Below are 12,046 nucleotides of genomic sequence, written 5' to 3' on the forward strand. Positions count from 1 at the left end.
AAATGATTATTAAGTGGAAATGTCTACAAGCAACAACAGTTTGTTGAAGCATACAAACTTACAAAAAGGGACCATTGGCTGCTGAGTCTTATATAAAATAAAAATCTCATGGAATACTGCAAAGTACCAAACTGTCCTTAAAACAATATTAGCACAAGAACTAATTGTCATACAATGACAATTTTTTAATTCCATTCTTTAGGGATCACTTCAAAATTTTGTACTAGTGAATGGCATTATGAGCAGCAATCAGCCTGCGTTATGAAGGATAGGTCATGTCAGACAAATTTGATTGCTTTTTATGATGAGGTAAGTAAGATTCTGGACAGCGCGGGAGCAGCAGAAGGGATGTTGGGCTTAATAAAGTCATTTGCACATGGATAGTATGTGCTCTCAAATGGGACATTATTGAATTAGAGAGAGTCCAGAGAAGGGAAACTAAGCTAGTAAAAGGAATGGAAAATCTCAGTTATGAGGAAAGACTGGGCAAATTGGGATTGTTCACGCTAGAGAAGAGGCGCTTAAAGGAGAACTCAACCCCCGAAGAATTATAAAAAGCCTCTACCTAGTAAGCAAGATAGCCCCCCACTTCTGCAAATACCAGCACTTTTGCCGCATGCGCAGTCCTGATTGCGAGTCTTACAGATGTAGACTCACAATCCGGAAGATGGCGCCCTCAAGCACCACTGCGCTTACTCTGCACTGTTATGTGGGAAAAATTTTCTTGAGTTTAGTTCTCCTTTAAATAGACGTATTTATCAAAGGATGAACTTTCACTTTCACCCATTGATAAATACTCTTTTAAAAATCCCATAGAAATTAATGGAAATTGGCGGAATTTCACTCTAGAGGACTGTGGCAATCTCTAATTTCACTTTTTTTTTTTTTTTTCCCAACATGTTTTTTATTCATTAACAACATATATAGTATACGTTCATTCGTTGCATTGATATACATAGTTAAATCCAATATTGCGGAAGCTGAACAGTGAGCATAGATGATGTATCAACAAAAATAACAAAACATACAGCTCTAACTATAGTATTAGATTTTAAGAGGGACTCGGTGGGTACGTTGCCAACATTCTGTTTATCTGATGACTCCTGGGGGGTGCAAAGGCCAGCCCGTCTTGTTCGCGCTGCCAGTTGTCGAGGTATTGGGATGACTCCATCACAAGTGGGTGCTCTCTGAGTGTTTCCACATCGTACCAAGTAGTTCGTCTAAATGTGTAGACCGTGAGATATCTAGTGTGATGTGGGAGTGACATTATGTAGGACATCCAGGTGTCAAAGAATTTTGAAGCATTGTGTTCTTTTCTGGTCATTGCTTCCAACCAATCCATATGGAACAAATGGTGTAATTTTTGTTTGACTATCAGAATAGATGGGGATTCCACAGCCAACCATTGTTGTAAGATCGTTTTTCTTGCCGCTGCAGCTAATCTGCCCATTAGGCTTTTCTCAGATTTCGACAGCTGGGTATAGTATGCAGTGTGGCTAAACAACGCCCATTCAATTAGTGGTTGGAGGGGTTTCCCGATTATCTGGCCACCGTATATGACCACCTCTTGCCAAAATGTTTGCAGTTTTGAGCATGACCAGAGGTTATGTAGTAAATTAGCTTTCGGTGAGTGACAGCGCAGACAGTTGTCAGAGGAGAGATTTCCCATTTTATGTCTTCTAAGGGGGGTAAGATAGGAGTTGTGTAAAATTTGGAGGGACATCTCTTGATATCTACTCGCTGGGAGTAACTTCATTAATCTCGAGTGATAGCTTAAAATACCTGATTGTGTTACGTCGGGGATATCCATGGTCCATTTAAAGATTGGGTTGTCCTCATTTCCTGTGTCTATTATTGTCCGTATAGTCTGGTATATTAGTGATGTGGATTGTTTGATCACTGTGTTTTTCCATAGGTTATAAAGGGGGTCTTCCTTATCCTTATCATTTAAGTGAGGCAAGGTGTGGGTTGCGAAATGAAGGAGTTGAAGTCTCAAAAAGACGTGTTGCGTAGTGTATGGGTATTTTTCTATAAATTGCATTTGAGTAATTGGGGAGTATTCATTCGTTAATAAGTCTTTAAGGATAGAAAATCCATTATTACGCCATTGTAAGAGTATCGGGTTATGTAAACCTATGGGGAATTGTTTGTTTCCAATCCAAGTCAAACATGGAGATACAGTCGGTGATAGACCTTGTTTTTTCCTGGTAGTGTGCCACGCTTTGTATGTGTCAGCAAAAAGAGGGTTGTCACGGAGGTATGGAGGGGTTTCGGTAGGTGAAATATGTAATAGATAATTAAGCGAGTAGTCTCGGCTTAAGTATTGATCTAAGGAAGGTGACGCATACTGATCTTTATGGAGGAGCCAATTCCCTGCATATCGTAGTAGTGCTGCGGTGTTGTAATCTGCGATATTAGGGAAATTGACACCCCCCTGAGCTTTGGGTTGTTCCAATCTGAATAAACTGATCCTGGGTCGTTTCTTGTTCCAAATAAAGGTTCGGAATATATGGTTGATCCGTTTGATATCTGTGGGTTTGATGTAATAGGGTAGCATTTGTATGGGATATAAAAGCTCTAATTTCACTTTTTGATAAATATACCCCTTGGAGTCAAGAAGGAATTTTTTCTCCCTCTGAGGCAAATTGGAGAGGATTCAAATTGGGTTTCTTGCCTTCCTCTGGATCAACTAGCAGCTGATATATAGACTTAAAAGGTTGAACTTGATGGATGTGGGTTTTTTGTCAACCTAACTTACTATGTTACTATGTTCCTACTTGGTGACCACACAATTTCACCATGACTATTTCCCCAAAGTGAAGCCAGTCACAGCAAATGCTTTGATTGATTGACATGAAATGTATTCCTTGACATTTTACTTTTCAGCTTAGTGTTTCCCTTTTAAACCCCTGTGGGCCTTTCATGCTGTTGAATCCTGTTTCCATGGTGGAGCCAGGTGGTAACTGCCACCTTCTTATTGCATTTTTACCTGATGAAAATAAAATAGTGAGTATTCCTATAAAGAATGTGATACACAGCTCAAAAGTGCTTTGTAAGATGATTGTGATATGTAAAAAGAGAGAGACTTTTTTTCCCTCTAGAAAATATAGAAAAGGTTATTTTAACACTTGAATAGTTATATATGCTTTGATTGCAGCCTTCCTTGTATAAATCCATCTTACTGAAGCAACAATAAGTCCATATTCCTGTAGGAAAGTGCAGAGAAACTAACATAGTGCAGTAACTTCGTATTGTCAAAGTACCAGTGCAGTTTACAGCAATCAATCAGTGTCTATTGTGAAGTGCAGACGTGCTAATAACCTTCTCCAGGAAGTGGTAAAATTACCAACTTACCAGACACAAAATCATTTGAAGTCGTATATAAACGTTTTACTGATTGTCCATCTTATTGTTAGACTACATCCCTCCGACCATGAAATAAAGAAGAATGGCAACAGTGTCATACAGTCTAATAGTTAAAAAGTATAGGCCTCACAATAGGTAATATTCACCAGATTTGAGATAATAGTCAATGTTGTATAACAGTCTCACAACAGTTAATCAGGTTTCATCACTACACTTCTTCATGACAAATAATGGTGGGATTACACAACAGCCTTAAAACATCAGTTTTCCCACTTTCCCACCTGACATTGTATTCCATCCAAGTGATTGTGAGACTTTTCAGAACATTGTTTTTTGTATTTTATATCACAATTCTTTTCTCTTAGTTTTTTGAAAACATGAAAGTTAGCTGCAGACAAGCTGCCCTGTCGCTCTGTATCAAGGGCCGTGGTTTAACACCTTCTGTGTCCTGCTCCCTGGAAGGCGGAACTCTGGACATGGGATATGTTTTAGCAAATGACAGTAACATCACAACATTTAAGGTAATGTAATTTTGCCCCTCCCTGAAATACGAGGTACTTGCCATAAAGAGAGTGTTAGTATTTGCACTTTGCAGCAAGTACCATGAATTTCTTGTCTGTATATGGTGCACCAACTGCAGTATTACAGGTTGGACTTGATATATAAGACTGAGTTGTTTGGCTCCACTCCGCATTAGGTGCTGAGTGTGTATATACAGTATTACTGATAAAATTGCCTTCTGTTATTGTGGAGCTTTGGGCACAAAGGACCCTGTGCTTTATGTTTTGTGATTATCATAGTGATCGGAGATAATGTGCTGACATTTTCTGTGTTTTACCACAGTTATTGAAAATTGTACCATATTCTAAATAGGAAAAATATAACCTATATCTATCTATGAAGGAAGTTTAATTACATTTTTAATCAAAATTTGAATTTGTGTAGTTTTAGAGGTATTTTCAACCACTACTAAACTCACACAAATGTCTGATCCGAAATAATCCCTTAATAAGAACTTGTGCTAACAAATACAAGGAGTCAGCACTATGCGTATGATATTGTCCCATGGTACTACAGTATTAATGGTTTTTTTCCACCCTCCTACAGCTGCAGAACACTTCTACAGTTCCAGTGACTTATTCAGTAAAACTGAGCAGCCTTTCTGAGAGCAGATACACTGAACTCCAGAAGCTTCCTCATTTTATTGCCTCTCATGAAAGGCCGGCAGGTTTAGTAGGTAAATATAATTTCATGAGTGGCCTGCTTAGATATATATACTTTGTGTTTGTTTTTCACTTCTAAAATGGCACCATTATTGTACCAGGAGGTTTAGCTGCTAATAGCTATTGCAAATAAGAAAAGAAGAGTTGATGTAGGGATAATGGTCATGAGGCAAAAAGAAAGCATTTTTAAGATGTACATTATGGCTGCATAAAACAGCAAGGTATGTTGTATAATTCATGGTTATACACAAAAATCTTTACTGAATAGAAGTGTTTTATAAAAAGTTTTCTATTGCATGGGGGTTGTATTTCAAGGTACAGGTATGGGACCTGTTATCCAAATTCTTGGGACCTGGGGTTTTCCAATAACTGATCTTTCCGTAATTTGGATCTTCATATCTTTCCGAATAACAGATCACATACCTCTTCTCAAGTGGCTTTCATTTTATGTAGAAAATAGGTTATAGAAGAAAGATAAAGAGATATTGAATCTGCTATCCAGAAACTCTGAATTACAGGAAGACCGTCTCCTATAGACTCCATTTTAATCAATAATTCATATTTTTAAAAATGATTTACGTTTTCCTCTGAAATAATAAGACAGTACCTTGAACTTGATCTCAACTAAGATATAATTAATACTTATTAGAGGCAAAACAATCCTTTTTGGGTTATTTAATGTTAAAATTATTTTTAAGCTATGGAGATCCAAAATACAGAAAGATCCTTTATCCAGAAAACCACAGGTCCCGAGCATTTTGGATAACAGGTCCCATACCTGTTATATTATCACGTTAATACCTTTTTATTTATCTTGTTTAATGGTAAATACAAATAGGCACTGATTTTTGTCATTTTTGCTGAGTAGTACAAATGGTTACCGCATAACCAAATGTTTTCACAAATTATTTAATGGTTATAGTGCAGACAGAATATTTTCAGAATATTTTATTTTTTCATTAACATTCTGACAGATGATGAGCACCTGTGAGCAATACCACCAAAAAAACATCAGAATGTTCAACTTCTTAAACACTTACCCTTGCAGAATTCTACTAGCTTGTCTTTTGAATGTTTTCTTCAATTTACCATTTCTCTATTATAGGAACTCAGAATTACAATGGTTTCAGTGTTTTCAGTGTATATCCTGTAGAGGGAACTATTCTCCCAGAAAAGACACAAGATCTCACTGTTACTTTCAGCCCTGATCATGAGAGTATTCATTACTCTGATGTTCTGATGGTGGAGCTATTTGGTAAGGTAAGGATTTAAACCGTTTTCATAACTAGAATTAATTAGATATTAGACATGTTTATTTTTCTTTGTACATATATGAAGGAACATTATTCATGTGTGTCTAGACTTTACATTTGTATAGATACAGAATATAATTCATACTGAACATCTAGCAAAAATTGTAGGTCTCTTCTACCTGATTATTCGGCTCAATCACAATTATAAACATATTCATGGTGTTAAACTGGTTGCTGAATAGCCTTGCAGCCCATGTGTCATCTGAAGGTGGAAACCAATAGCTTCTTCAAAAAAGGAAATTTCTCTTCTGTCTCCTTAAATCATTCTCTCTGGGCACCATTAGCCTTGTTGCTGAATATGGTGCTTGCAGTCATTAAATGGAAATATGGTATCTTCAGACTGGAGTCAGATTTAAATTTCAACATAATCAACCCTGAAACAAAGCCCACTGATATCTGAGAGGGAAACAGTGAAGTTTCAGAAATGATTCAGGAATTATAATTATAGTAAGAAAGTTTCATGTTTTGTATTAAACTTGATTCTTGGGGTAACCATAGAAACATTCTGTGACATTATCAAGGTGACTTAGCCAGTGTAGCTGCCCTGCTAGAGCACTGCTTACAGAATCGTATAGCATCTAATCTCCATTTCTTAAAATGGAATTAGAATTTTAGAGTTTTATGAAGAAAGATCTGTCACCTGTCCAATTCTAGTAATAATCCACAGTGGGGTCTCTTTAATCTCATGCAGTGTTTACCAATATAATTAATAATGCAACATGTTCCTCAGCTCTTTACAGAGATTCTACATCATTCACTTTGTAGCACATGCTACTTTAATAGTAACAAATGGCAGCATTATTTAAAAAGCTCAATCCTTCAATATGTTTTAGCTTATCGCTCACACTATCCGGCTGACGGGTGCATGCAGAAATCATATCATGTATGTAGAAGGAGGCGAGCCACTGGATGTTCCAGTTGAATCTCTGAGCACAGTTCCAATGGAAGAAGAAGGTAAGTAGGATGTGCTACTATTGTGAACATTATCAGTTATGTTCTGGGAGTTTCCAAGCTAAACCTATTTCAGCATTACAAATACAGGCCAATACAGATGGCAACGAGAGCCCTGATAAATAGAGCTTGCAATCTAAAATAATTCTCACTATCTTTATTCATTAAAACCAAGAATATAAACACGTTTAACCCTTTAATGCCAATCCTTCTTGATCATGCCATATTGTATGTTGCCAGTAAATGTGCAGCATGGCATAGATTAAAGAAAAACCTGTGTCCACACTAAGGGGCAGATTTATTAAGGGTCGAATTCAAATCCTCAAATTTTTTTATGGTCAAAACTCTTAAATTCGAATTGTGAATAATCCAGACTCGATTCAAATTTTAATAAAAAAATTTGAATTAGACTATGCGCCACCTACAACCCTCATATATAAGTCAATGGGAGAGGTCCAGTGACCAATTTGAAGATGTTACTAGCCGTCCTGACATTCAAGTTTTTTTCAGAGAAAAAACTTGATTCAAGTTTAGTTGATTCGAGTTTTCGGGTTGGTAATATTCGTTCGAGTTTTAGATATTAAATGTATTTATTAAATAACCCCCATTTGAATTTCGAGTGTATTCAAATATTTTAGAGTTAAAAAAATTCACCTGAACTCAAAATTAGACCTTGTATAAGAGTATCCAATTCTGATACAATTGTAGTCGGAAAATTTGCTAGAGAATAATGCCATAAAGAAATTACATGTGTAAGGTTGCCAACTTTTCCTGGAAAATTACCGGCCTTCCTATATATTTATCTTTTTTCCGTATTAAAAACATTGGGATCAGCCATCATTTTTACCGGCCAGGCCAGTAAAATACCGGCCACGTGGCAACCCTACATGTGGGACATTGGCATGAAGGATAAGATGCATATAATAAGATGCAAAAGTGTCTGCTTTATATTTATAGTTGTAATTCACCAGCCTGAACCTTGTGCTTTTGATAAACTGGCGAATATTCTAAGTTTCACACTGGAGAAATTTAAGATGAAAATATGTGAATGTTCATCAAGCAAAGTTAATTTGCCAAAACTTGTCGTACTTGCCTTTTAGTTAATTGCTATGGTCGTGATGAGTTTTTATTCTTGGCGAAAATGTTAACGTTTGCAGTTTAGTAAATATGCCCCTTTATTTTCTTTTTTTGAGCAGTTCCTGGCAAGTTTTGATTTGCAGTCATGAGTCTCAGAACTGTACAGACTTTTAACAACTGTGCCATGTGTGCAGAATATACCTTTTCTGTAGACTTCTACTTTTGTTCATATTTAGATTTAATCAGATGTGCAATCCTAGTTTTATAATGTGAATATAGTTTGTAATAAAACCTTCTTAGAAAAATGTTTGAGAGGTTTTTTTTTTTTTGCTTGATAAATCTAGCCCTGAATTCCCAAGCATCCTTGAAGGAAACATCAATCAAGTTACAGTGCAATCTTCTGAGTGCTTTTGGAGTATAATGAATTATGCCTTTCCTTTCCAAAACACTGACTTACGTTATTTGTGACTATGAAATGCAGCAAATGTTTGGTAGAAGTAATATACATGGTAGATGGGTGCAAGACCTGCACTGCATAGATTAATTTCAAAACCACTATAGGTTAATATGCCAAGAAGCTTTGTTTTTTTATTCTAGACTAATCACTTTTTAATTTGTGTTCCATCAGATTCAAGTGATTTAGTGAAATCAGTTCTCCTGAACCTTCATTGTTTCCAGACTGAAACTGCTTTCAAACCAGGAGTCAGGGAATTGCATGTTGGCTGTATACGCACTTCATCATTACCAACAAAAAAGGTAAATATTAGCTATTATTAGAATTCATATATGATATATTTGTAACCTGCTAGACACCTATAAAACCTTACGTGCTGTTTTTAGTGTTATGCATACATAAATATGTAAAGCTGGTCACATGTATTAGCTTCTAGAAATAGACATAGACACTGATGTAAAATATGACTAGATCGCTTACCATTATCTAAAACTTTGGGACTTCCCATACCATTGAGTTTTAAAGACATAAAGTATGACTGGATATTTCTTTCCACTCAGGCTACCTAATATATTACCTACAAAACTTAGTATATGATCTACAATAATAGGGTGTGCAGGCAACACAACTGCACTTAAAGTAATAAAAGCATAAAAAACATAACCAACTTTCAAATAGCTGATGAAAAACATTAAAATATAATGAAACAATCCATGTGTTAAGTAAATTGTCTGAAAAACAAGTGCCAAAAACTCAAGGCAATACAATGTCATTCCTATTTAAGTCTTTCTGGTGGTGACTATACAGCTTTGAAGAAGTATAAGTATAAAAGAGTGTAGTAGCAAAATAGAGTATGGTATGTATTACTTAAGCACATGGAGTTCTACTCTCATCTTGTTAATTAAAAAAGGAAAGTAAGTAGCAGTGAAAGTAGTATTCTAAGACAAATTAAAAATGTACCTTTATGTGCTTTCTGGTGGGCTCCAGTACTTTAATTTCAATAGCCATGGCAACCAGATACCAATTTAAAGGAGAAGGAAAGGCCTATTTACTTGGGGGTGCCTAACTTTTGGCCAAGTGATTATATATACTTACCTCACTCCCCAGGCCGCTACTTGTATCAGGAGAAAACGGCACCACTTCGGGGGTTCTTCCAGCAAGCAGCACAGAACGATTGCCTTCCTTCTTCTTCTTTCTTCAAATTTCCCGTGGCAGATGCATGTGTAGTAGAACGAAATAGCCGACTTCTTTGTTAAAGTTTGACTTTTTGCTCTACTGTGCATGGGCACCCCGCACGAAGAAAGAAGAAGGAAAACGATCGCTCTGTTGTGCTCCCTGGAAAAAACTCAGTTTACTCCCAACTGTTATACAGAGAGCAGCAAATTGATTCGTATATGTAAAAATTCACAGGGCTCATGCATCAAAGAAGAACTATGTGCAAAATACTAAATATGTGTGCAAATTGCCATTTTTTTACCTCCAGAATTCCAGCCTAATAATGGGTGCTTGCATGTCAATATAGTTGTTTATACTTCACATAAGCCAACTGACTGGTTTCAGTAGTGTAAGTTTATGTAAAGCAAGAAGGTACAAAGCAAATAATATATTAGCAGAAACTTTTTTAAATATCTGTATTTATTGACAGAGTGCAGAATTCTTCTGGGAAAACATGCAGATATTACAGCAGAAAGGATTCTCTATTGAACCAGCTAAAGCAATGGTAGAGCCAGGACAACGGAAATCAATATCTATACAATGGACTCCGCCTGCTGGATATGATGTATGTAACATATTTCACAAAACATCTAACATATGATATACAAGTGCCTCCTGCTAATTAATGTGCTACAGCTGTTTATTTTAGCAACTACTGTATGTGACTAGAGGAAAGAGAACAATGCAAATTGAGAGAACTAACAACCATGACCCCCTTATTTCTAAAGCACAACTTCCTATACCCAGTAGGCAGCCACAAAGATGTCTTATACCACTGGCCCATGTGCAATCTGCTCTATTATATTTCCTTATGGTTAATATGAGTGAAGTTCAAGGATATGGAAGAATGAGATCCACTGACAAAAGTGTGTCCTGTAGAGAGCTGGGTATAAAACAGATGTATGCAATGGGCTCTGAGAGAGCGGAAAATGGCTCTTACTTGCCTTATAAGGCCTATACTGTACGTCTTTTCTCAGAAGGAAATAGGTAATTGAGATTCTGTTAGCTTATTGAAAATCTTCTTTCATTTGAAAGAATGTAAATAGGCAAATATGGAAAGCAAAATGTATCTGCTGCTGCACAAATTTAGTAATAGGCATAGATTCCTCAAGAACTACACCTGGTCGATTATATACTAAACTCACGAACAATGAAAAATTTGTGATTTTTTTTTATAAAACCGGAAAAGTCAGAATCTGAAAATCCGGCATCTCAGACCTGTCGAGGTTGCATATAAGTCAATGGGAGAAGTCCCAATGATTTTTTGATTTGCGCTGGGTTTTGTGCAATACCCGGAAGTATTCAGAAGTTTTTGGGTGAAAATTACCGAAAAAAACTTGAAAATTGTATGAAAAAACGTGAAAAACGTGTGAAAATCAGATTTTTTCCCACAAAGCAAATTTTCTGGAAAATAATAATAAATAAGTGTTAAAAACCCGATCAGAGTTTGTAGCAGAAGATATTGAGATAAATTCTGAACTTTATAACTACATTATGCTTTCTCTTCAAGGCAATCCTTTTCCCATGATTTTATTTGATACAGGGGTTTAGCTATAGTCTACAATCTTAAACACAAAGGACCTTATAATGAGAATGATTGTATATTTTCTATGTTCCCTAGCCAATGACTCCTGCCAGAACCACAGCCAAACTGACTTTGAAAGGAGACATCACGGAACAGTATCGGGTTATTTTGGCCACCCAGGTTGTGCAAGCCTGAAACTATAGAGGAAATTGGTACATACTAAGCACTTTATTCCTGAATTTGCACAATACAAGAAAAACAAGCCCTCCTTCCAAATTCCAGCATTCATTCGAAATAAAATCTATATAAAGAAAGTAGTATTTTCATTGAATTCTGAATTGCATGGTGGCATGTCTAACGATCACTCAGTGAAACTGATGTCACATGACAAGGTGTTTATTTTGTATGGGGACAGACAATATGTAAAAATATCTTTTGCGCATACCAAATATTCCTTTTAGGAGAATATGGGTTATAACTATTCATATCCTTTCTCTGACATCCTCAGGGTATAATGGTGATTGTGCAGATTTTTTTTCTTATAAAACGCAGGATTTTTGCTCTTACAGTTTTCTTAAAAGGGTGGTTCACATTTAAGTGAACTTTTAGTATGTTAAACAATGGTAAATTCGAATGATCTTCATTATTTATTTTAATCGTTTTTGAATGATTTTTTCTTCTTCTCACTCATTCCAGCTTTCAAATGGGGGTCACTGACCCCGTCTAAAAAAAAAAAAGGCTCTGTAAGGATACAAATGTATTGTTATTGCCAACATTTATTACTTTTTTATATTCAGGCCCTCTCCTATTCATACTGTATATGTCTCATATTCAAATCAATGCATGGTTGCTAGGGTAATTTCGACCCTAGCAAGCAGATTGCTGAAATTGGAGAGTTACTGGATGAAAAGCTAAATTACTC

At 36.2% G+C, this 12,046-nt stretch overlaps 1 protein-coding gene across 1 annotated transcript in view; it reads left to right on the top strand.

The window, feature by feature from the left end:
- cfap74.L (cilia and flagella associated protein 74 L homeolog) overlaps positions 1–11,804 on the top strand; it is a 75,600-nt gene extending 63,796 nt beyond the window's left edge. The window contains exons 33-40 of the mRNA XM_018226011.2: positions 2,887–3,006; positions 3,732–3,887; positions 4,474–4,603; positions 5,695–5,849; positions 6,736–6,856; positions 8,559–8,686; positions 10,030–10,164; positions 11,221–11,804. Coding sequence (XP_018081500.1) covers positions 2,887–3,006; positions 3,732–3,887; positions 4,474–4,603; positions 5,695–5,849; positions 6,736–6,856; positions 8,559–8,686; positions 10,030–10,164; positions 11,221–11,319 — 1,044 coding nt within the window. The 3' untranslated portion in view covers positions 11,320–11,804. The remainder of the gene's footprint in view (positions 1–2,886; positions 3,007–3,731; positions 3,888–4,473; positions 4,604–5,694; positions 5,850–6,735; positions 6,857–8,558; positions 8,687–10,029; positions 10,165–11,220) is intronic.
- The last annotated feature ends 242 nt before the right edge of the window (positions 11,805–12,046 follow it).

The sequence above is a fragment of the Xenopus laevis genome, chromosome 7L (genome assembly GCF_017654675.1).
Source record: "Xenopus laevis strain J_2021 chromosome 7L, Xenopus_laevis_v10.1, whole genome shotgun sequence".
NCBI lineage: Eukaryota > Metazoa > Chordata > Amphibia > Anura > Pipidae > Xenopus > Xenopus laevis.